This window comes from Bos indicus, chromosome 9 (assembly GCF_029378745.1).
Source record: "Bos indicus isolate NIAB-ARS_2022 breed Sahiwal x Tharparkar chromosome 9, NIAB-ARS_B.indTharparkar_mat_pri_1.0, whole genome shotgun sequence".
NCBI classification, from domain to species: domain Eukaryota; kingdom Metazoa; phylum Chordata; class Mammalia; order Artiodactyla; family Bovidae; genus Bos; species Bos indicus.
In genome coordinates, this window is record NC_091768.1 from 41,103,546 (window position 1) to 41,130,138 (window position 26,593).

At 41.2% G+C, this 26,593-nt stretch overlaps 1 protein-coding gene across 6 annotated transcripts in view; it reads right to left on the reverse strand.

Moving 5' to 3' along the window:
* LOC109563840 (uncharacterized) overlaps nucleotides 1–26,593 on the reverse strand; it is a 205,093-nt gene that overhangs the window by 62,997 nt on the left and 115,503 nt on the right. For all 6 annotated transcript variants that reach the window (XR_011568321.1, XM_070795502.1, XM_070795501.1 and 3 more), the window contains 6 exons: nucleotides 25,026–25,183; nucleotides 23,791–23,902; nucleotides 22,032–22,081; nucleotides 12,117–12,293; nucleotides 6,289–6,406; nucleotides 2,994–3,159 (listed from right to left, as the gene is read on the reverse strand). Coding sequence is in view for 5 of the 6 variants with exons in the window: in XM_070795502.1 (XP_070651603.1) it covers nucleotides 2,994–3,159; nucleotides 6,289–6,406; nucleotides 12,117–12,293; nucleotides 22,032–22,081; nucleotides 23,791–23,902; nucleotides 25,026–25,183 (781 nt within the window). In the remaining variant the exon portion in view is untranslated. The remainder of the gene's footprint in view (nucleotides 1–2,993; nucleotides 3,160–6,288; nucleotides 6,407–12,116; nucleotides 12,294–22,031; nucleotides 22,082–23,790; nucleotides 23,903–25,025; nucleotides 25,184–26,593) is intronic.

The following is a 26,593-nucleotide window of genomic DNA, read 5'->3' on the forward strand; positions in this document are numbered from 1 at the left end:
CAGGAGGGTTCTGTGTGGGAAATCAGAAAGAGAAAAATCACAGTGGCCCAGCCTCCATGGGAATACTCAAAGCCAGTACCTTTTGTTCCTGAAACCTTAAGTTCAGTGTGTAGTGTCTGGGTTTCTTTGGTCTCCTAATCCTTTACAAGGAAATCACAATGTAAACTCCCACATTCTGATTACATCCTCTGCTTCATACTGACTCCAAAGGGAGTTGCTGGCCTTCAGGGAAGGAGAGAATTTTGCAGGGTCCAAGGAACTAGTCCACAGTGTCTAAGAGCTGCTTCCTCTGTCAAGTGGGAGGACCACAGCGGAAATTTGAAGTGTTTCTTTAAAAAAAATTTTTTTAAGTACATAAGTCTACCTACGTCCTTTTATCTAACTCCAAATAATTCTGAAACAGCTAAAGGGAGTTGGGTGGGTATATGAACAGATCCATCTCATCTTTTCACCTTAGTTCTCCTTGCCTCCTCTGGGAAGCAGGCCAGGAACTAAGCAGCCTAGCCTTTAAAAAAGATGATTATCTTACAGTGGAATTTTTTTTAGTTCAGTTTGCTCTTTATCTATTTTCAGCAAAGCAAAGTATGTAAAACTTTGTACATTCTCCCTGGAGCACAAATATTTTTACTGGCAACATGACAACATGTAGGTCTCTAATTGCACACCTCGGAAAGCCTGGACCCCCAGATATTTCAATGGTTTCCAGTTCATAAGCATATAAATAGTAAGAAACCAATTGCCTTCCTCCTCAGTTCTAGGTCCTCAACAACTGGGCCTTATTTCCTACTATCCCTCAGTGTCACACTGGTGGGGTCATCCTTCTGGACTGGCCACATGTAGCCCTGCCTGTTTCCTTTGCCAGCATCCTCTGTTTGTCCTCCTCCAGGACAAGCCCTCCTATTTTTCTCCATTGATTCAAGTGGGGGTAGGTCCCCCCAGATCATCTTCCCTGTGGGCTTCTCCCCTCCCAGCTGCTATAGAACTTCCTATGCAGGGACTTCTCCTGGAAACACAGCTCTGGCTCTTCCTCATCTCCATATAATACCTGTCTCCCCTTCTCGAGGTGGGGGGTGGCATTTTTCCTGGCCTATTTTCCTTTCTTCCTTTCCTCAACTAACATCCAGCTCTACTGAGAGCATTTTAGTTTATTTTCTGAGTAAACCCCTTTTACAACAGTCCCCAGATTAGCAAAAGGAAAGGAGCTAAGAGTGCTTTGGAACTTCTGTAATTTCTTGATGCTTAATGAAGAATTGCTAGTAGGCCCTCAGTAATTCTGAGCTTTCTCTGCTGGGGCAGCACCAACCCCAGTCCTTCATGCTCCTCTCCTCAGATATAGGCATCAATCTTCTTCCTGGAACAAGTCAGAATCTCCCACAAACACTTCCTTGATGCACTGGCCAGAGAGGAATAGATTCAAATTATATCACATTTGTTTTAAGATCACTTAGGTTTAAATAGGCATGTTACCTCATTGTTTTGGTTCTTCTCACACTTTAAAATCCTTGGCTACTATGTTATAATATATTGCTATCAATTAATTAATATTTACATGACTAATGACATAATTTGGATGGGAGTCAAATTATTAAAATACTAAGATTAGTTTCACTGCTTTTGATAAACCCAGTTTACTAAGCATCTCAGTGTCTTCATCTCATGTGTTTATCTGAGAAATCGTGCTGAGTTGGAGTTCCTGGATTAGCAATGGGCAGATAAAACTAAAGCCTCAACTATTCTTACTACAGGACTACCAACTGGGTCTTGTTAGCTACCTAAGGGCTGTCTGCAAGGCTCTGACCTTTCAGGAAGGCCAGGAGGGGAAAGGGAATGAAAGTAAACTAGTATTTAAAGGGTACTTGTACATCCTTCTAAACTTTTTACAGATTTGAATCCACAGAAAGCTGAGTGCCGAAGAATTGATGCTTTTGAACTGTGGTGTTGGAGAAGACTCTTGAGAGTCCCTTGGACTGCAAGGAGATCCAACCAGTCCATTCTGAAGGAGATCAGCCCTGGGATTTCTTTGGAAGGAATGACGCTAAAGCTGAAACTCCAGTAAACACCTCACCTTTGCATGAGGTGGCTGAAACTTGGCCACCTTATGCGAAGAGTTGACTTATTGGAAAAGACTCTGATGCTGGGAGGGATTGGGGGTGGGAGGAGAAGGGAACGACAGAGGATGAGATGGCTGGATGGCATCACTGACTCGATGGACGTGAGTCTGAGTGAACTCCGGGAGTTGGTGATGGACAGGGAGGCCTGGTGTGCTGCGATTCATGGGGTCGCCAAGAGTTGGACATGACTGAGTGACTGAACTGAACTGAATCCACAGAACAACCTTCTAAGACAGTTATCATCACCCTTATTCTACAGATGACAACAGAGACCCAGAGAGTAAAGAGCCCAGCTTCCAGTAATCCAAGTGACAAAGGCAGGGCAAAACCCCAGGCCCAATTCTGACTTGGCATACTTTGTGGTTTAGCCAACAAATGTGGAATCAATCAGTTTGGAGACAGTATATGATGGGACTTTCCCTTTGCCATTTTGTCATTTATGAGGAAATATTTTAGTCCTGTCTTTCTGAGCATTCTTGGTAGCTCAGACGGTAATGTGTCTGCCTGCAATGGGGGAGATCTGGGTTTGATCCCTGGGTCAGGAAGATCCCCTGGAGAAGGAAATGGCAACCCACTCCAGTACTCTTGCCTGGAAAATCCCATGGATGGAGGAGCCTGGTAGGCTACAGTCCATGGGATCTCAAAGAGTCGGATGCGACGGAGCGACTTCTCTCTCTCTTTCTGAGCATTAAGGGCTTCACAGTAATTAATTAGATGGGGGAAATCCTTCCACAGTGTATACTGTATATGTATATCAAATATTATATTGTTCACTCAAATTTTATTCAACTATGCCTCAATAAAGCTTAAAAAAAAAAAAAAGCATGTCATGGAATTTCAACTGAATATTGAAGGCAATTTTAATCACCTTTAATCACTTACCAATACCCTCAGTTCCTCCCCAGTCACCTCTCAGAGGGTTAGGACTCAGAGGAAATTCAAAACATGCTGGACAATTTCCAAGTTTAGCAAAACTGAAAAGGTAGGCCACAATGTCATGAAGAGGGGCTATCAGCTGCAGAGTTAGCTTTAAGGCTCTAAAAGCTACCTGTGAGTAAAATCAATACAAAGAAATAATTTTCAAGAAATTTCTAAGGGAACACAAAAATATATGAGCATTGATTAGGGACAATATATTTAAGAATTTTTAAATAAACATTTTCACAGAATAATACATAATAATATCTACAAGATAGTAACTGAAAAAATGAACAACAAGCTTTTATATATGTTATAACAGGTTATATATGTCTTTTGACAAGGTAACTCCTTCTGGGGAATTAAAACAACGTGTTTCTCTTTCTTTAAAGCCATTGGTGGCCAAAACCACATCAAAATATGATTGTATTACCAATGATCAACAAATTACAAAGTTCACAAATAAATTCCTAGCCGGGACTCATATTCAGACAACACTGCCCTAAGGGCTGTTATTTCTTCCTACCTGTAAGGAAAACGTAACTACTTAACAATATAGTTTAAACACAAGACTAAAAAACAAACAATGGATCTTAAATATCAACATTCAGCAAAGGAAAAGAGAAAAATTATGACTTAACTGCAGAACGTAGCAGTTTTGTATTTTTTAAAAGCCCTAAAAAAATGCTCATGGTGAATAAATGAAGTAAAGGGTAGTTCTATTTCTAATTTCTTGAGGAATCTCCACACTGTTTTCCATTATGGCTGCACCAATCATCATTCCTACTAACTGTGCAAATGTTTCCTTTTCTCCGCAACAACTGTGCAAATGTTTCCTTTTCTCCGCAACCTCACCAACAGTTGTTCTCTTGTCTTTTTTAATAACAGCCATCCTAACAGGTGTGAGGTGATATCTCATCAGTTTTGATTTGCATTTCCCTGTCGGAGAAGGCAATGGCGCCCCACTCCAGTACTCTTGCCTGGAAAATCCCATGGACGGAGGAGCCTGGTAGGCTGCAGTCCATGGGGTCACGAAGAGTCGGACACGACTGATCGACTTAACTTTCACTTTTCACTTTCATGCATTGGAGAAGGAAATGGCAACCCACTCCATTGTTCTTGCCTGGAGAATCCCAGGGACGGGGGAGCCTGGTGGGCTGCCGTCTATGGGGTCGCAGAGTCGGACATGACTGATGCGACTTAGCAGCAGCAGCAGCAGATGGTTAGTGATGTTGAACACCTTTTCATTTATGTGTTAGTCATTGGTATGTCTCCTTTGGAAAAATGTCTATTCAGGTCCTTTGACCATTTTAAAATCAGATTATAGGTTTAAAAATTTTTTGTTTTGTTTTGTTCTTGCTTTTGCTATTGAATAATATGAGTTCCTTCCATATTTTAGGTATATATAGTTTGCAAATATTTTCTCTCATTATGTAGGTTGCCTTCTCCTTCCATTGATTTGTTCCTTTGCCAGCAGAGGTTTTTTAGTTTGATATTATCTCACTTGTTTATTTTTACTCTTGTTACCTATGCTTTTGTTGTTGTTTCCAAAAAAATCATTGCCAAGACTGGTGTCAAAGAGTCTTTTTCCTGGTTTTCCTCTAAGATTTTATAGTTTCCAGTCTTAACAGTTGTCTTTAATCCACCTGAAGTTAATTTTTGTGACTGGTGTAAGACAGGGATCTAGTTTCATTCTGCTGCATGTAAGATTATAATATATGATCCAGCAAACCCACTTCTGGGGATATATCAAAAGAAATAAATCAATATATTAAGGAGATTATCTGCACTTCCATGTAGCATGACTCACAATAGCCAAGATACGGAAACAACCTAAGTGTCCAGTGTATGGATAAGTGGATAAAGAAAATGTCACACACACAACCATACACACACACAGGAATATTATTCAGACATAAAAAAGAACTGCCATTTACAACCATGGGTAAACTTGAATGACATTATGCTAAGTGAAATAAGCCACAGAGAAAGACACACTGTATGATCTCACTCATATGTGGCATCTAAAAATGAAGGTCAAACGTACAGAAAAGTGGTCACCAGGGGAAGGGGGAAATGGTGCAATGTGGTCAAGAGGTAACATAAATAAGTTCTGAGGATCTAATGTACAGCATGGTGACTATAGTTATTAACACTGTATTGTATACTTGAAATTTTGTTAGCGTTGGATAAGCATTCTCACCTCCAAAAAACAAAAAAAGTAACTATGTGAGGTGATGAATGTATTAACTGTGGTAATCATTTTATAATGTATATCAAATCATCATGCTGTACAATTTAAATATATACAATTTTATTTGTTAATTACACCTCAATAAGTATTAGTTGGTAGAAGGAAATGGCAACCCATTCCAGTATTCTTGCCTAGAGAATCCAGTGGACAGAGCCTGATGGGCTGCTGTCCATAGGGTTGCACAGAGTCGGACACGACTGAAGCAACTTAGCAGCAGAAGCAACAAGTATTTGTTGCTCAGTCATGTCTGACTCTGCAACCCTGTGGACTGTATATAGCCCGCCAGGCTCCTCTGTCCATGGAATTCTCCAGGCAAGAATACTGGAGTGGCTTGCCATTCCCTTCTCCAGGGCATCTTCCCGACCCAGGGACTGAACCAGGATCTCCTGGATTTCAGGCAGATTCCTTACTATCTGAGCCACCAGGGAAGCCCCACACCTCAAAAGGGGGGTGGGGGGGGGGGTGGAAAGGGTGAGAATCCTAGATTGCTAAGCAGGTTTTCACTTACAAAGAAAAATCAGAATGTTCCCAAATTGCCATTTTCAACACTGCATTTTATTTAGTTAATACTTGAATGCACTACGTATTTCTGTATCTATTCTTTTTAATGGTTAACCTTTATCAGTAAATGAGGTACTTAGAGGAACTCCTGAAAAAACAGAAACCAGCTAATTACTGTGATTAAGTGTGATCTCAACCTCTCTTCAGCTTCAGCATATTAGGGTGGGGTTTTCTTGGAGCTGGGGAGGAAATTAAGGATTAATAAGGAGTCTCAGAAGCTCCATTAGTGTTTAGTAATGACCACGGAGAAGCAGAACTATGAAATAACGAGGCACAAGGGAAATTATAATAAAGCAAGCAAAATATGAGAAGCTGAGAGATTTCAGTTATTAAATGTTCCTGGGAAAAAAAACCAACAAGAGATATTCTCTGAAACTGACATGTTTAACTGTGGGACATAAAAACAGCCAGTTTCCATTCTGGCACAGATAAAAAAATACAAACCTTTTCTGGCAGAGTTTTGAACATAACCAGCACTTCAGAAGGATGGGGTATGAACCATAAGTTGAGGAAGACTTTCCCATCAGCAGACAGCAAACGCCGTGGCCGGGGCTGAAAACTCCTGCGGTATGAGAAGAGAGATCCGGTAGTACAGCGTTTCTCTCTCTAAAAGGGGCTCCCGGTGTGAACTATTTATACCTCCGCCCTCCAGCCGCAGCGCCAGAGCTCGCATTGCGGTGACACACACATCAAATGTCTAAGCCCGAGGGCAGCAGGACTCCTTTTCAGGCAGCTCGCAGTTATAAATAAAGGGGACACAGTTATAAATAACTCACCGGGAGAAGAGCAGTTGGGCTGGTTTTAGTCTCAGTTGTGTTGGGAAGAAGGCGTGGGCACAGACGCAGGGAAAGGTGTGATAAGAAAGGAAGCAGAGAGGGCATGAATGGACAGGGAGGCCTGGCGTGCTGCGATTCATGGGGTCGCAAAGAGCCGGACACGACTGAGCGACTGAACTGAAGGAGGAAACAGAACAGGCCAGAAAGCAGAACTCCATCTTGGGCTGGACTATGGACTCTGATCTATATGCCCAGTATCTATGGAAACCACATACCAACTGGAAAACCAGACCCCTAGATGGAAGAGCCCCAGGGCTCATACCTAGACTCTCCGTCCCCTAAAAGAATACCCTAATTATCTGTGTAACCAAATAGAATCATGAATTCTATTATGCTTATTGGGGTATGAGCACAGGCCTATTGATAATGGTCCACTGTTAACTACCTAGGCCTAAGGCATATGAATCACGGTTATCTTTGTATCTTTCTTTTCCTTTGTTCAGGCTAGTTTTAGGGAATTTAGGGAGGTGGGTTTGGGCACGTACACCTAGGGGTATATAAGGTTTTCACAAAAACTGGTTGGGGTCCTAGGCTAAGAGGAGACTCTGCCTTGGGCCGGCCAGTGTAATAAACTGCACTCCACTATCGGCATTGTCCTTCTGAGTGAGTTTGTTTCCCAGAACGTGTGGCTACAACACTGACACCATACTGGGGGTGACAATTTTCTCACTTAATTCTTATGACAAACTTGAGACATTCCTATGCTGTTCCTGGTTCACAGAGGCCCTACCAGGTTAGAGGATGAGATGGTTGGATGGCATCACCGACTCAATGGACATAAGTTTGAGTAAACTAGAGTTGGTGATGGACAGGGAGGCCTGGCATGCTGCAGTCCATGGGGTCGCAAAAAGTTGGACACGACTGAGCGACTGTACTGACTGACTGACTGACTGACCAACCAGGTTACAAAGATCTTGCCTAACCAACTTGTAAGAGAAGAAGTTGAGATTTAAGCACAGATTTGTCCAGTTGTAGAATTCAGGCTCCAGAGACCAGCCTCTGTTTTCCTTCCTTCCCTGCCAGATTCCTGTCAAGTTCTCCAGACTCAGGCCCTCTTTTCCTTCCTCCTTCCTATGTTGTGCTAAGTCACTTCAGTTGTGTCAGACTCTTTGAGACCCCATGGACTGTAGCCTGCCAGGCTCCAGTGTCTATGGGATTCTCCAGGCAAGAATGCTGGAGTGGGTTGCCATGCCTTCTTCCAGGGGATCTTCCCGACCCAGGGATCAAACCCACATCTCTTAAGTCTCCTGCATTGGTAAGAGGGTTTTTTACCACTAGCTGCCACCTGGGAAGCCCCTCTTCAGATATTGGGTTGGCCAAAAAGTTGTTTCAGGTTTACCCATAAGATATTACAAAAACTTAATTGAAGTTTTTGGCCAACTCAATACTTTATCATTTCTTAGGCACCAGTATAGCAGTTTTTTGGTTACAAATATAATTCATATATGTCTGGTTTAAGGATTCACACAGCCCAGTTACCTACTACCTGGCCTGGGGTATAGAACATGGCCAGTTCCTCAGAAGCCCTTACATAGTTCCTTGGTCCCAACTTGTTCCACCTTGGCTGGCAGTGCCTCAGACCACCTCAGTCAAAAAAGGCAAGAACTGAACTCCTCACCCCCACCCACACCCCGATCCTGGGCTTCGTCCTGTGTTAAGAGAACCATAACCTCCAAGTCTTCAAAACCAGAACCCAGGGTTTTTAGATGCTTCCTTCTTTACCCCTCAGGTCCTACTGACCCCATAGCTCTCTTGTGCGCAGTTTCCATTCACACTCCATTGTCTATAGCAAGGACTCTCAATGGGAGGGTTTCACCTTCTAGAGAGCATTTTGGAAATCACTGGGGCAGTTTTTGATTGTCATTATTTCTGGGTCCTTAGGAGAAATTCAGATGACCCATTTCATTTCCTAAAATAAAATGTAATTCATTTTAACTGAGGTCTAATGTTTTCCATATCAAACATTCTGAATATGAAACTTAAAATTTTTAAAACTCTACTTGGGTTAGTCTCAAGTCTCAGTATTTTAAACAGGTAATTTGAAGTTCAGAAACAAAGTACGGTGGTGTTAGCTTGGAGAACTCCTCTTATTTCAGCCACCAAAAAGTCAGACAATCCTGTCCTGAAAGTTAAAGTTAGTCACACAGTCGTGTCTGACTCTTTGCGATCCCATGGACTGTAGCCCACCAGGCTTCTCCGTCCATTGAATTCTCCAGGCAAGAAAGAGTACTGGAGTGGGTTGAAATTTCCTTCTCCAGGGGATCGTCCTGAACAGGGATCAAACCCATATCTCCTGCATTGCAGGTGGATTCTTTACCATCTGAGCTACCAGGGAAGCCCCACCATAGTTTGAAAGTGTCCTGTCCTGGAGCAGATCAAAACCAGCTTAATCTCGTCCTATCTCTGTTATTTGTTCAAAGGTGCTCCAAAGAAACACTACAATCAACAATGAGCACAGCTGATCATGCGAACTACACTCCCACCAGCACCTTCAATTCTTTACTTCTTCGTACTTACAGCCCATCCATCTAGCAAAACTCCAACTCTGGATCCCTCTAGCTAGTCTGCTTTCTGCTTCTAGTCACATGTTGCTGAGCACAGCTGGAAGAAATCACACCGCTAAATTTATTGATGCAACAAATAAATGGTTTCCAGTCTGAGCTGTGTCACGCCAAGAAAAATTGGTTTTCTTTCCTTTGATCAGCTCTCATGTCCATTTCCTTTTTTCAGTAACTCCAAATCTTCCTTAAGCCTCATACCAGATTCCTAGCAGCAGATGATGACATGGTCTATTATTTCATAATTGAATCAAAGGGGCTGGAACTGCCTCCACTTCCTGAGGGCTCATTTACCCCTCCCCATCCTCTCTTTCAAACCAAGGTCCAAGGCAGAGGTACACACCCAGGGTATGAAGTGAAGATAGGCTCTGCCCTCAAGGATCTTACATTCCAGAGGCAGCTAGATTTGCAAGCATGATGCTGTGATGGATGTGTGGAGGAATGGAAGTATGTGAAAGTGGAGAACATCTAGAATAAGAAGAGTCTGAGACTTGTTGGGAGACCAAGGAAAGATATTCATAGCTGGTGCCTCTGAGCTGTGATTCATTATCTCCCCCTCCACATCTCTCCTCTTAATGGCATGACCATTCTTTTTTTCCCCCCATTAAAAAAATGTGATAAAATATACATAACATAAAATTACCATTTTAACTGTTTTTAAGTGCACATTTCAGTGGATTAAGTCCATTTACACTGTTGTGCAACCTGCCACCATTTATCTCCAGAAAAAAATTTTTTTCCATCTTCCAAAACTGGAATTCTGTACCCATTAAACAACAGCAAGACTACCATCATTTTATTCACAAGCCAGAGACTTTGGGTAACATCCTAGATTCCTCTTCCTTCTCCTCACTCAGTTCTGCATTAAACCCAGCACCTCGCTGATTTAACCTCCCTAAACATCTCTTGTCTGCGCAGTTTCAGTAGGTTCCTAAATGGGCACCAACAATCATCTTGCCCCCTTCTCCCTGTTTGAAAGTGAAAGTGTTAGTTACTCAGTCATGTTCGACTCTTTGTGAGCCCATGGGCTGTAGCCCACCAGGCTCCACTGTCCACGGAATTCTCCAAGCAAGAATACTGCAGTGGGTTGCCATTTCCATCTCCAGGGGATCTTCCTGACCCAGGGATTGAACCTAGGTCTCCTGCACTGCAGGCAGATGCTTTACTGTCTGAGCTACCAAGGAAGCCTGTTTGTTGAAGGACAAAGAGCAGACTTCTGGATCTTGCCCGTTGCACTATCTATTCTGCTTCCCCAATTCATTCTCATATACCCTGGAACAGGAGCCACGGGGAGGTCCACATGGCTGTCTCATATCATGAGATATGCTGTCTCATATCTATGTGGGTCTCCCAGCTTGAATTGAATTTCTTTCCTTGTCCACCTGAAACACTAGTCTTTTCAAGACCCAGGTTTAGTGTACCCCCTTCCCTGAAGCCCACCTAGTTCTTCATCCCCACCTCCCTGATCCTTCAGATAATACTGAATATTTCCTGGTGGGTTCTTTCATTATACTTTAATTTTATTTTTTATCACAATGTTTGGTCATTGTCTATTTCCCCTTGCCTGAAGGGCGGGAACCATGTTTAATTCATTGCTATGCAGCTCTTGGCACCAAGGCTACCATGTACCATTGTTCAGTTTGTGCCCTGAGGCAACCAACAGTAGCTAAAATCCAGCCTATACTTGACTCGCCAAACTCTGCACCCTGGCATGGGACTACCCCTGCCCAGAGGAAACAGCACTTTCTTATTCATAAAGCAGCTGTGTGGGAGAGTGGTGGATCTGCCTGTCACACAGTAAGGGCTTGAGTATTAGTGTCGTCTCTCTTAGTCCCTTCTTCAATCACCCATCAGCCAACACCACTACTCCTTGCTCCTGGGAGTATGGCCAAGCGTCAGCCTAGTCTCCAGACTCCAGTCTACTCTAGAGCCATGAAGGCCACAGAGCTCTCAAGGGGCATCCTTCTTTGCAAGAGAGCTTCCCCTGGCCCCTCTTCTATTTAGGTTCTGGTTCAGGGGCAGGGTGTCTCTGCTAAAACTAAACAGTATGTTTCAGCTCTTTAAGGATTAAGTAGCATCTTAGAATTTTAAACCTATAGAATATATGGGACTCTTCTAGTCAAGGAGATGGCAAACACAAGCAGGGAGGCCTCCTTTCTCCCTTTCCTTGACCATGGTCATTGCCAATCAATCACAACAATCTCATAAGCTTGGGGTGTCTTAGAATCCTTAGCAGGACACTGCCACCTCATGCGAAGAGTTGACTCATTGGAAAAGACTCTGATGCTGGGAGGAATTGGGGGCAGGAGGAGAAGGGGAGAATAGAGGATGAGATGGCTGGATGGCATCACTGACTCGATGGACGTGAGTCTCAGTGAACTCCAGGAGCTGGTGATAGACAGGGAGGCCTGGCATGCTGCGATTCATGGGCTCGCAAAGAGTCAGACACGACTGAGCAATGGAACTGAACTGACTGATATCAGAGAAGTACAGAAGGACACTGATTTACCCAAAGCACTGAAGTATAGTTTTTTTTTTTTCCTGAATATTTAAAGCCACAACAGTTCTAGATTATGTCTACTTATTTGTTTGCTTATTTTAGATTCTGGCTTATGTAAAAGGGTGTGACTGATGAAAATTTCTGGGTACTCCAGGGCAAAACAAAACTTCATAGATTGAAAAAGCAGTCATACAGCCCATAAACAAAGAACTCCTTCTGTATTCAAACACAAAGATACTCTTATTCTTAGAGTATTAACTCTTTCTTTTGCCCTTCTGGACAGAAAATCAAGGTTAAACACCAAACTCAATAAACCTCTACCCTGGGAGGAGTGGGGAGGGGATGGGGGAATAACAAGCTCAAAAGAAAATTCCACACCTGGGGTCATTCTTGAGGCCATCATTGGAGTCCCTCAACTCCTTATTTTCTTGTCGTTGTCCCACCATGAAAAAAGTATCTCTGATAGTAGGGAAATCGTCCAGTAGGGCTCTCAGGCTGTTGCAGTATGCTATGATCTGCCCCCGAAGAGCATAGTGAGACATATGGCGGTTGAACCTGAAGTCAGAAGAAGAGATAATGTGCAGAGGTGAATTCAAGTTGTTCAATCTCTCACAGAAGTTCGCTAAGTCCCTGGAGATTTTTCAAAGAGAATAGAGGACTTCTGTCAAGAAGAAACTTCTGACTTGGTCAGATTGCTATTGCCTGAACACAAAGGCATGAACCTCTTCCAAGTGCCTCTTATCTGTCATTTCTGATACTGCTTCCTCTGTGTGTCAGAGGACAGTTCAATTTGCTTTCATCCAGGAAACATTACTATGAAAAAAATAGTGGAGGTGATAGAATTCCAGCTAAGCTATTTCAAATTCTAAAAGATGATGCTGTTAAAATGCTGCACTCAATATGACAGCAAATTTGGAAAACTCAGCAGTGGCCACAGGACTGGAAAATGTCAGTTTTCAATCCAATCCCAAAGAAGGGCAATGCCAAAAAAATGTTCAAACTACCGCACAATTACACTCATTTCACATGCTAGCAAAATAATGCTCAAAATCCTTCAAGCTAGAAGGAGGAGCTAAGATGGCGGAGGAGTAGAAAGGGGAGAACACTTTCTCCCCCACAAATTCATCAAAAGAACATTTAAACGCCGAGTAAATTCCACAAAACAACTTCTGAAAGCCGGCAGAGGCCATCAAGCACCCAGAAAAGCAACCCAAGTCTTCGAAAGGAGGTAGGGAAAAATACAAAAGACAAAAAATGGGACAAAAGAGGGAGGGACGGAGTTCCGTCCCGGGAAGGGAGTCTCAAAAAGAGAGAAGTTTCCAAACACCAGGAAACCTTCTCACTGCCGAATCTGTGCCGAGCCTTGGAAGCACAGAGGGCAACATAACAGGGAGGAAAAATAAATAATTAAAACCCACACATTGCAAGCCCTACGGTAACTCTCCCAGCGGAGAAGCAGCGCAGACGCCTGCACACGCCATTAGCAAGCGGGGGCTGGGCAGGGAGGCGCGGCGCGGGCTGCATCGCAAGAATCTGGCCTGAATACCCCGAGCACTATCTGAGCGAAATAATTTGGGCTAGCAAACCAGACTGTGGGATATCTACCACGCGAAAAGCCAGCCCTAACCTATGACACCGCCAGACCCACACACGGAATAAAGGACTGAACAGAGATAGCTGGCGGCAGACCATCCCCCTCTGGTGATAGGCAGCCAGAGCCGGAAGGGGACAATCGCAGCCCCAGAGAGACATTATCTATAAAACTGTAAGCAGGCTTCTTTGCTAACTAAAACTTCTTGGGGGTCTGGACGGTCAACATCTGCCTGAGAAGGTGTGCCGGTGCAAAACTAGATAACCGAGTGGTGGGGAGGCGATAAGTCGCAGCAATCGCGCGCGCAAAACACCTCATCACCTGAGCTGCTTGGATCTGGGAAGGGCACAAAACGCAGGCCCAACTGAGAGTCTGCGCCTCTGAGGACTACCCGAGTGCCTGAACCTGAGCGGCTTGGACCCGGGAAGTACAGGCAGCCCAGGGTGGGCCGCGGATGGTTCCCGGCGGAGCAACCTAGAACCTGAGCAGCGTGGGCAGAGAGGCTACACGCGTCGTGAACTGGGGGCAGACCCAGTGTGGCTGAGGCACTGCGAGCACACGCCAGTGTTATTTGTTTGCAGCATCCCTCCCTACCTCCCCTCAGTGCGACTGAACAAGTGAGCCTATAAAAAAAAAAAAAAATTTAAGTCCTCTATTATTCCTTTAATTTCCACTTTTATAACTGATTACTTTGCAAAAAAAAAAAAGACCCTATTTTTTTTAAAGCAAACTTCATATATATATATTTTTTTTAAATAATTTTTTTGACTTTTTTTTCTTTTCCCTTCTTTTCTTTAACATTGTATTTTTGAAATTCCAAACTCTACTCTAGATTTTTAATTTTAGCTTTTTAGTATTTGTTATCAATTTTGTACCTATAGTTTTTTTTTGTTTTTGTTTTTATATAATTTCTGTGACCCTTTTTTATTTTTACTTTTTGTTTTTCTCTGTTTCTTTCTCTTCTTCTTTTAAGTAACATTGTATATCTGAAATTCCAAACTCTATTCTAGATTTTTAATTTATGCTTTTTGGTATTTGTTATCAATTTTGTACCAAAATTTTTTTTTTTTTATAATTTATGCGACCTTGTTTGTTCTTGTTTGTTTGTTTTTTTCTCTCTCTTTTTCTTCTTCTTTTTTTAACATTGTATTTTTGAAATTCCAAACTCTACTCTAGATTTTTAACTTTTGCTTTTTGGTATTAGTTATCAATTTTGTACCTATATTTTCTGTATAATTTTTGCGACCTTGTTTGTTTTTGTTTGTTCGTTTTTTCTCTCTTTCTTTTCCTTCTTCTTTTCTTTAACATCATATTTTTGAAATTCCAAACTCTACTCTAGATTTTAAATTTTTGCTTCTATGTATTTGTTACCAATTTTGTACCTTTAAGAACCCAATCTTCAGTACCCATTTTTCACTAGGGAGCGAGATTACTGGCTTAACTGTTCTCTCTCCCTTTGGACTCTCCTTTTTCTCCACTAGGTCACCTGTGTCTCCTCCCTAACCCCTCTCTACTCTACCCAACTCTGTGAATTTCTGTGTGTTCCAGACAGTGGAGAACACTTAGGGAAATGATTACTGGCTGGATCTGTCTCCCTCCTTTTCATTCCCCCCATTTATCCTCCTGGCCACCTCTGCCACCTTCTTCCTTCTTCTCTTCTTTGTATAACTCTGTGAACAACTCTGAGTGGTCCAGTTGTGGAGTGCACATAAGGAAGAGATTACTGAATAGCCCACTCTCTCCTCTATTGACTCCACCTCATCTCATTCGGGTCACATCTACCTCCCTCCTCACTCTGCTCTTCTCCATATAATGCTGTAAACCTCTCTGGGCGAAACAAGTTTCAGGGCAAGACATACCAAGCAAATTCTCCAGCAGTAAGGAACACAGCCCTGAGCTCCAAGATACAGGCAGCCCAAAGTCACCCCAAAACCATAGACATCCCATAACTCATTACTGGACATTTCATTGCACTCCAGAGAGAAGAAATACAGCTCCACTCACCAGAACACTGACACAAGCTTCCCTAGCCAAGAAACCTTGACAAGCCACCTGTACAAGCCCACACAGAGCGAGGAAACACCACAATAAAGAGAACTCCACAAACTGCCAGAATACAGAAAGGACACCCCAAACTCAGCAATTTAAACAAGATGAAGAGACAGAGGAATACCCAGCAGATAAAGGAACAGGATAAATGCCCACCAAACCAAACAAAAGAGGAAGAGATAGGGAATCTACCTGATAAAGAATTCCGAATAATGATAGTGAAATTGATCCAAAATCTTGAAATCAAAATGGAATCACAGATAAATAGCTTGGAGACAAAGATTGAGAAGATGCAAGAAAGGTTTAACAAGGACCTAGAAGAAATAAAAGAGAGTCAATATATAATGAATAATGCAATAAATGAAATTAAAAACACTCTGGAGGCAACAAATAGTAGAATAACAGAGGCAGAAGATAGGATTAGTGAATTAGAAGATAGAATGGTAGAAATAAATGAATCAGAGAGGATAAAAGAAAAACTAATTAAAAGAAATGAGGACAATCTCAGAGACCTCCAGGACAACATTAAACGCTACAACATTCGAATCATAGGGGTCCCAGAAGAAGAAGACAAAAAGAAAGACCATGAGAAAATACTTGAGGAGATAATAGTTGAAAACTTCCCTAAAATGGGGAAGGAAATAATCACCCAAGTCCAAGAAACCCAGAGAGTCCCAAACAGGATAAACCCAAGGTGAAACACCCTAAGACACATATTAATCAAATTAACAAAGATCAAACACAAAGAACAAATATTAAAAGCAGCAAGGGAAAAACAACAAATAACACACAAGGGAATTCCCATTAGGATAACAGCTGATCTTTCAATAGAAACTCTTCAAGCCAGGAGGGAATGGCAAGACATACTTAAAGCGATGAAAGAAAATAACCTACAGCCCAGATTATTGTACCCAGCAAGGATCTCATTCAAATATGAAGGAGAAATCAAAAGCTTCTCAGACAAGCAAAAGCTGAGAGAATTCAGCACCACCAAACCAGCTCTCCAACAAATACTAAAGGATATTCTCTAGACAGGAAACACAAAAACAGTGTATAAACTCGAACCGAAAACAATAAAGTAAATGGCAACGGGATCATACTTATCAGTAATTACCTTAAATGTAAATGGGTTGAATGCCCCAACCAAAAGACAAAGACTGGCTGAATGGATACAAAAACAAGACCCCTACATATGTTGTCTACAAGAGACCCACCTCAAAACAGGGGACACCTACAGACTGAAAGTGAAGGGCTGGAAAAAGATTTTCCATGCAAATAGGGACCAAAAGAAAGCAGGAGTAGCAATACTCATATCAGATAAAATAGACTTTAAAACAAAGGCTGTGAAAAGAGACAAAGATGGTCACTACCTAATGATCAAAGGATCAACCCAAGAAGAAGATATAACAATTATAAATATATATGCACCCAACATGGGAGCGCCGCAATATGTAAGACAAATGCTAACAAGTATGAAAGGAGAAATTAACAATAACACAATAATAGTGGGAGACTTTAATACCCCACTCACACCCATGGATAGATCAACTAAACAGAAAATTAACAAGGAAACACAAACGTTAAATGATACAATACCAGTTAGACCTAATTGATATCTATAGGACATTTCATCCCAAAACAATGAATTTCACCTTTTTCTCAAGCGCACATGGAACCTTCTCCAGGATAGATCACATCCTGGGCCATAAATCTAGCCTTGGTAAATTCAAAAAAATAGAAATCATTCCAAGCATCTTTTCTGACCACAATGCAGTAAGATTAGATCTCAATTACAGGAGAAAAACTATTAAAAATTCCAACATATGGAGGCTGAACAACATGCTGCTGAATAACCAACAACTCACAGAAGAAATCAAAAAAGAAATCAAAATTTGCATAGAAACGAATGAAAATGAAAACACAACAACTCAAAACCTGTGGGACACTTTAAAAGCAGTCCTAAGGGGAAAGTTCATAGCAATACAGGCATACCTCAAGAAACAAGAAAAAAGTCAAATAAATAACCTAACCCTACACCTAAAGCAACTAGAAAAGGAAGAAATGAAGAACCCCAGGGTTAGTAGAAGGAAAGAAATCTTGAAAATTAGGGCAGAAATAAATGCAAAAGAAACAAAAGAGACCATAGCAAAAATAAACAAAACCAAAAGCTGGTTCTTTGAAAGGATAAATAAAATTGACAAACCATTAGCCAGACTCATCAAGAAACAAAGGGAGAAAAATCAAATCAATAAAATTAGAAACGAAAATGGAGAGATCACAACAGACAACACAGAAATACAAAGGATCATAAGAGACTACTATCAACAATTATATGCCAATAAAATGGACAACGTGGAAGAAATGGACAAATTCTTAGAAAAGTACAACTTTCCAAAACTCGACCAGGAAGAAATAGAAAATCTTAACAGACCCATCACAAGCACGGAAATTGAAACTGTAATCAAAAATCTTCCAGCAAACAAAAGCCCAGGTCCAGACGGCTTCACAGCTGAATTCTACCAAAAATTTAGAGAAGAGCTAACACTTATCCTGCTCAAACTCTTCCAGAAAATTGCAGAGGAAGGTAAACTTCCAAACTCATTCTATGAGGCCACCATCATCCTAATACCAAAACCTGAAAAAGATCCCACAAAAAAAGAAAACTACAGGCCAATATCACTGATGAACATAGATGCAAAAATCCTTAACAAAATTCTAGCAATCAGAATCCAACAATACATTAAAAAGATCATACACCATGACCAAGTGGGCTTTATCCCAGGGATGCAAGGATTCTTCAATATCCACAAATCAATCAATGTTATACACCACATTAACAAATTGAAAAACAAAAACCATATGATTATCTCAATAGATGCAGAGAAAGCCTTTGACAAAATTCAACATCCATTTATGATAAAAACTCTCCAGAAAGCAGGAATAGAAGGAATATACCTCAACATAATAAAAGCTATATATGACAAACCCACAGCAAACATTATCCTCAATGGTGAAAAATTGAAAGCATTTCCTCTAAAGTCAGGAACAAGACAAGGGTGCCCACTTTCACCATTACTATTCAACATAGTTTTGGAAGTTTTGGCCACAGCAATCAGAGCAGAAAAAGAAATAAAAGGAATCCAAATTGGAAAAGAAGAAGTAAAACTCTCACTATTTGCAGATGACATGATCCTTTACATAGAAAACCCTAAAGACTCCACCAGAAAATTACTAGAACTAATCAATGATTATAGTAAAGTTGCAGGATATAAAATCAACACACAGAAATCCCTTGCATTCCTATACACTAATAATGAGAAAACTGAAAGAGAAATTAAGGAAACAATTCCATTCACCATTGCAATGGAAAGAATAAAATACTTAGGAATATATCTACCTAAAGAAACTAAAGACCTATATATAGAAAACTATAAAACACTGGTGAAAGAAATCAAAGAGGACACTAATAGATGGAGAAATATACCATGTTCATGGATTGGAAGAATCAATATAGTGAAAATGAGTATACTACCCAAAGCAATTTATAGATTCAATGCAATCCCTATCAAGCTACCAACGGTATTCTTCACAGAGCTAGAACAAATAATTTCACAATTTGTATGGAAATACAAAAAACCTCGAATAGCCAAAGCTATCTTGAGAAAGAAGAATGGAACTGGAGGAATCAACCTACCTGACTTCAGACTCTATTACAAAGCCACAGTTATCAAGACAGTATGGTACTGGCACAAAGACAGAACTATAGATCAATGGAACAAAATAGAAAGCCCAGAGATAAATCCACACACATATGGACACCTTATCTTTGACAAAGGAGGCAAGAATATACAATGGATTAAAGACAATCTCTTTAACAAGTGGTGCTGGGAAAACTGGTCAACCACTTGTAAAAGAATGAAACTAGAACACTTTCTAACACCTTACACAAAAATAAACTCAAAATGGATTAAAGATCTAAACGTAAGACCAGAAACTATAAAACTCCTAGAGGAGAACATAGGCAAAATACTCTCCGACATACATCACAGCAGGATCCTCTATGACCCACCTCCCAGAATATTGGAAATAAAAGCAAAAATAAACAAATGGGACCTAATTAAACTCAAAAGCTTCTGCACAACAAAGGAAACTATTAGCAAGGTGAAAAGACAGCCTTCAGAATGGGAGAAAATAATAGCAAATGAAGCAACTGACAAACAACTAATCTCAAAAATATATAAGCAACTCCTACACCTCAACTCCAGAAAAATAAATGACCCAATCAAAAAATGGGCCAAAGAACTAAATAGACATTTCTCCAAAGAAGACATACAGATGGCTAACAAACACATGAAAAGATGCTCAACATCACTCATTATCAGAGAAATGCAAATCAAAACCACTATGAGATACCATTTCACGCCAGTCAGAATGGCTGCGATCCAAAAGTCTACAAGCAATAAATGCTGTAGAGGGTGTGGAGAAAAGGGAACCCTCTTACACTGCTGGTGGGAATGCAAACTAGTACAGCCACTATGGAGAACAGTGTGGAGATTCCTTAAAAAACTGGAAATAGAACTGCCTTATGATCCAGCAATCCCACTGCTGGGCATACACACTGAGGAAACCAGAAGGGAAAGAGACTCGTGTACCCCAATGTTCATCGCAGCACTGTTTATAATAGCCAGGACATGGAAGCAACCTAGTTGTCCATCAGCAGATGAATGGATAAGAAAGCCGTGGTACATATACACAATGGAGTATTACTCAGCCATTAAAAAGAATACATTTGAATCAGTTCAAATGAGATGGATAAAACTGGAACCTATTATACAGAGTGAAGTAAGCCAGAAAGAAAAACACCAGTACAGTATACTAACACATGTATATGGAATTTAGAAAGATGGTAACAATAACCCTGTGTAAGAGACAACAAAAGAGACACCGATGTATAGATCAGTCTTATGGACTCTGTGGGAGAGGGAGAGGGTGGGGAGATTTGGGAGAATAGCATTGAAACATGTATAATATCATGTATGAAACGAGTCGCCAGTCCAGGTTCGATGCACGGTACTGGATGCTTGGGGCTGGTGCACTGGGACGACCCAGAGGGAGGGTAGGGGAGGGAGGAGGGAGGAGGGTTCAGGATGGGAACGCGGGCATACCTGTGGTGGATTCATTTTGATATTTGGCAAAACTAATACAATATTGTAAAGTTTAAAAATAAAATAAAATTAAAAAAAATAAAAATAAAAAAATAAACCACACACACACACACACACAAATCCTTCAAGCTAGGCTTCAACAGTATGTGAACCAAGAACTTCCAGATGTACAAGCTGGATTTAGAAAATGCAGAGGAACCAGAGGCCAACTTGTCAACATCCACTGGATCATCAAAAAAACAAGAGAGTTCCGGAAAAACATCTACTTCTGCTTTACTGACTATGCCAAAGCTTTGACTGTGTGGATCACAACAAACTGTGGAAAATTCTTAAAGAGATGGGAATACCAAACTACCTTACCTGCCTCCTGAGAAACCTGTGTGCAGGTCAAGAAGCAACAGTTAGAACTAGACATGGAACAACAGACTGTCTCAAAACTGGGAAAGCAGTATTTCAAGGCTGTACATTGTCACCCTGCTTATTTAACTTATGTGCAGAGTACGTCATGAGAAATGCCAGGCTGAATGAAGCTCAAGCTGGAATCAAGATTGCTGGGAGAAATATCAATAACCTCAGATATGCAGATGATACTACCTTAATGGCAGAAAGCAAAGAGGAACTAAAGAGCCTCTTGATAAAGATGAAAGAGAAGAGTGAAAAAGCTGGCTTAAAACTCAATATTCAAAAAACTAAGATCATGGCCTCTGGTCCCATCACTTCATGGCAAATATATGGGGAAACAGTGGAAACAGTAACAGACTATTTTCTTGGGCTCCAAAATCACTGCAGATGGTGACTGCAGCCATGAAATTAAAAGATGCTTGCTCCTTGAACGAAAAGCTATGACCAAACTAGACAGTGTTTAAAAAGCAGAGACATCACTTTGCCGACAAAGGTCTGTCTAGTCAAAACTGTGGTTTTTTCAGTAGTCATATATGGATGTAAGAGTTGGATATAAAGGGGGATAAACACTGAAGAATCGATGCTTTTGAAATGTGGTTCTGGAAAAGACTCTTGAGAGTTCCTTGGACAGTATAGAGATCAAACCAGTCAATCCTAGAGGAAATCAACTCTGAATATTAATCAGAAGGACTGATGCTGAAGCTGAAACTCCAATACTTTGGCCACCTGATGCAAAGAGCTGACTCATTGGAAAACACCCTGATGCTGGGAAAGACTGAAGGCAGGAGTAGATGGGGACGACAGAGGATGAGATGGTTGGATGGCATCACCGACTCAATGGACATGAGTTTAAGTAAACTCTAGGAGATGGTGAAGGACAGGGAGGCTTGGTGAAGGACTGTGCTGCAGTCCATAGGGTTGCAAAGAGTTGGACATGACTTAGTGTCTGAACAACAATAGGACTGTTAAATAGGCTTATTTAAACACAAACCAGCTAACTAATTGTCCAGATTTCTATATAATACTGCTGTTTATTGAGTTCAGAGTCAGAAATCAGAATGTATAGTTTACATATATTATACTCACTTCTGGCAATATTCAACTATAACATCTCTCTTGACTTTCCCAATTTCATCCTGTGATAAAAGAGAATGATAGTTTTCCTATTAGACAATTGGCTATAAGAATTTCCCAAGCTAATACACGTGCACAAACTTATAGCCAACTTAAAGTGGGAGTAGGTCACACAGTTGAGATGTTCTTTCTGAAGGTCAACCTACTGGGAGGTACTCCCCCTGTGGGTCTTTTCTACTCCTGCACATCTTGTGAGTACACCAAGAATTCAACGCCCTGACTATTCTTTACCTGAACCATTTCTCAGGGTTATGTTTGCAGAGAGCAGTCTGGAGGAATGAGGTAATGTCTCCCTCCATGAAATAGAGCAAGTTTGCTATAATAGAGGTAGATTCCTAAACTCAGTATTCTTCAACTCTGACACAAAACTGTGTTCAACCTCGGCTCCTCCATGTTGCCCCTGGGACTTGGGAGGCAAAGGGAAATGACACAAACGTGAGGCTTATGATGCTGGCTCTGCTGTGAGTAACAAAGTCGTTTTTCTCTGACCTAAGAGTCTAGTGTTCTCTGTCAGCATCCTCAGAGCAGTAACAGGCTACCTTCTTAGCTTATAAGTGGGCTAAAATCCCAGACCTTGACAAAACTAACAATTATCTTGCCTGAATCCTTTCTAATCTGATAGGCATTGGATATTCCTGAAGGGCAGTTAATGAGCTAATACATTTTCACTTGGTCAGTATTTTTTTAATATTATAAAGAGTAATTTATGTATCAAAGTAATTTACTTAAGTACTTATCAGAAGGAGTCGTTTGCCCACATCATTGCTGAGCAGTAATCTAGAAGCCCTAGCTTCCATCATATCCAATTTGTAGAACTGAATTAGGTAAATTGAAGTCCTTCCTTTTCAGTAATAAAAGAACAAAGCCTAGAGATTATAAACCTCGTCATTTCATTCCCAAATAACTATATATTAGCCTAAGGACTCCCTCATCAAAAAAGTAATGAATAATGAAATGATATTCATAAAAATAAGCAACACTTTTAATTGACTAAAGGTTTAAATTTTATGGAGAAGGAAATGGCACCCCAAAGGTTGCTGCTGCTGCTGCTAAGTCACTTCAGTCATGTCTGACTCTGTGCGACACCATAGATGGCAGCCCACCAGGCTCCCCTGTCCCTGGGATTTTACAGGTAAGAACACTGGAGTGAGTTGCCATTTCCTTCTCCAATGCATGAAAGTGAAAAATGAAAGTGAAGTCGCTCAGTCATGTCTGACTCTTAGCGACCCCATGGACTGCAGCCTACCAGGCTCCTCCATCTATGGATTTTCCAAAGGTTAGGTTAGTATAAAATCCTTAAATGCAAACATGGTGGTAGTGTCTGAAAAACAGAGTGGTTATGTCAGCAATCCAACAGGTGAATTGCCAACCTAACAGATGGCAAATGCCCTTGCTCACCTTGTCTAAACCTCCTAAGCACCTGTGGGTCACTCAGGAACCATCAAATGTTTCCAAGCAGGTACTGAAACTTTCTTTTTAGAAAGTGACAAAGCATAATGTGCCCTTGGAAAAATGTACATATTTTAAAAAGTAGACTGCAATTAGCTGACTTCCTTTCTATTTCTTATTGAACTCTCTTTTTCAGTTCTTTATATTTTCCATGGTTTTACCCAAATAGGCTGAAAGCAACAGGTTCCAAGTTAAGGATTTCTTACTTGCTCAAATGTAAAAGCTGATGAGATCTTTAGGGAGCCCTTCTTACTCTACTCACAAGGTTTTTCATTCTGTCAGCCATGGCTTGTTTCCTGAGGAGGAAGGCGTTCAGCATCATGTCCCGCAGCCCCACCTTTTCTAGTTGAATAGACACGAAAGCTTCCGGAGCCCTGACAAGTGAACAGAGGCATGTGAGCCCAAGGCAGGAGATGAGTGCTCATACGACAAGAGGACAACTTGAGAACTCCCTGACTGACGGAGCACCTGGGGCTGCAAACTGGGTACTGCAGCAGGAGAGCAGGTAGCTCTGCTTCTGTGGTCCTCACCTGCTTCAAGTGTTCCTCTTCTATTCACTGGGCATGCTGCTGTGTCACCAGCCTTGTTGGGGACCACACTGTGCCTAAAGCATGCACCAGCAGTCCCTCCCCACTCCCAAACTTCATAGCCTGGCCCAGTGTTTGTACTCCCAGTGTCCCTTTGTACCTTCCTGGTCTGAACTGTAGGGGTCCCTGGATTGATGTGGCCTTGTAAGGGTCCTCTTGACTAGACACATTGGTCTTAAATCTCCCATCCACACACTGAAGTGTGGATTTAGGACACTTGAACTCTGGCCATGTGTCAGATTAATGGCATCTTGAGGAGCAGAGAAGATTTGCCTGTCATTTTCTTTTTCATTCTAAATTTGCCAGGATTAGACTAGAGTGTCATTGGTATGCCTCAGTTATTCAGAGTATTCGTAATTGTTACAGAATACAAACCTCTTTCTTCGTCACAGTGAGATGAGATCAGGATATAACAGGATGTCCCTAGTTTACAGATACATATCTGCAGAGGCCCTGCCTCTCTGACAGTTACCATTCTATTATTCTAAGCAATGGAAAAACCCTTGGTAGGATAGTGAGGGTAGTTCTGTCCTTTTCTGTTTAAAATAGAAGTGGAAAACTTGGACATGCTCATACTCTTCTTCCTTATGTTCTACCTTCTTTGGAGTTTGAAAAATAGAGAGGGAAGGAGGGGAAGACAGGAAGAGAAAGATAAAGGAAAAGAGGGAGAAGAGAAAAGAGGTTGAAATTGGAAACTGTTGACTCTCCTTCATAGACTGGAGCGTATTAGAAGCTAAGCCTTCTTAGTGTTCATACAATGTTTTCAGACAAGGTCTTAAAAATTTTAACACATGCTGGTCACTCTGGAAGTTTAGGCATCCTCCAATCCCATAATACTTGTATTAAATGACTTAAAAGAGGATACTTTTGTTATTATAAACAACCGCCCACTGCTACCCCCGTGCAGTACCTTTTGGTAGCCTGGAATCTTTTTGAAGGATGAGTTAGGGCATCTGAGACTTTTGGAATTGGGGCTAACAGCATGCCTTCTATGCCATTCACAATTCTGGAATTTCTTCTTCTGGTTGGACCCACTCCACTATGATTTCTCAGACCAGAACTTATTTCCTACAATATTTCAAACCAAAGTGAATTAAATTTGTTGAATTTGTAAGTCTTGTGGTACTGACAGTAAAATTATCTAACAGCTATAACTGATCCCAAATACATGTAAATGGCCTGGTACCCTAGGGGTGAGAGAGAGTAGAAGGGAGAGAAGAGAAGAGAACAAGTAAGGGAGCACATGGAAGAGATACCACTTTGTACAATGAAAGGGTGAAGCACTAAATGTGACTATTTACAGAACAGAGTTGTCTAAAGTGCTCTCCGAAAAATTTCTCCATCTTACAAGGTGGCTAGTTGGAGTGCTTTGTATAGGGGCCTCTCAAGAAATACAGCTGATGAACTTCAGGGTACAAGATCTGAAGAATCATCTCAGGGTGCCATTCTGGTACGACCTAAGCAGATGGAGGTGGGCTGTATAAGCTGCCCTGTACAATGTATTAATGAAGGAGGGAGAGGTGGAGGGATGATGGGCAAGAGGGGAAGGAAGAGTGGGAAGAAAAAAAGGGAAATCTCTATCTTCCAATATTCCTATTATTTATGGAGGATAAATACAAGGAAAGATAGATGGGATTCTTTTACATTTTTCTAAAATACTAACTAAAAGAAAAACATTAAGCCTTCAAAGGAAAGCCCATTCTTTTTCAAAGAAAGAAGGCTTTCCACAGCTGAATTACTGAAGGAAAGGAAAATGAGGCAAAAGAAAAAAAATCTTGAGTTAAAAAGTCTAAAGTTTCCATCTTGATTTTTTCTGAAGACTCAGGCTATCCCAGTCTCCTAAAAATAGTAGAATATACTAGTTCAGAAGACACAAGGGGCCTTAGAAAGGATATGAGTGAGCTAAGAGGAAAGAAAACAAGCTCTGTAATCAGAGCCCAGTGCTGACACTCAGCAGGTGATCTTGGCTCTGTCCCTTAACCTATCAGCCTATTTCTTCACCTGGAAAGAAAGGGTAATGTCCTCCATCTCCAAGGTTGTTCAGCACATTCCATGAGTCCAGGCTCATCCATCACTTTAGCTTACCACCATGCCCAGACAATAGAAACTGCTAAATTGAACCCTTAATTTCTTGACTCCCCTCAGTGCATTGAAAATCCCAACTATGAGGATCTTTTGTTTCTAGCCTCAATTTCTTTTCCAGTCCCTTCCTACAAATATGATTACATCTATTTTATTCTTAATTCTCCTACACCTCAAGCTTCTTTTTAAATTCTGATCCAATTTCTTAAAGAGTTATGATGGACTAAATGTTTCTGTCTCCTCATAAATTCTTAGATTGAAGCCCCAACCCCCAATGTGATGGCATTTAGAAATGGGGCCTTTGGGAGGCAATTAGGATTAGATGACGTCAAAGGGCAGGACCCTAATCTGATAGGGCTGATAAAGCTGGTATAAGAAGAAGAAGAGACACCAGGA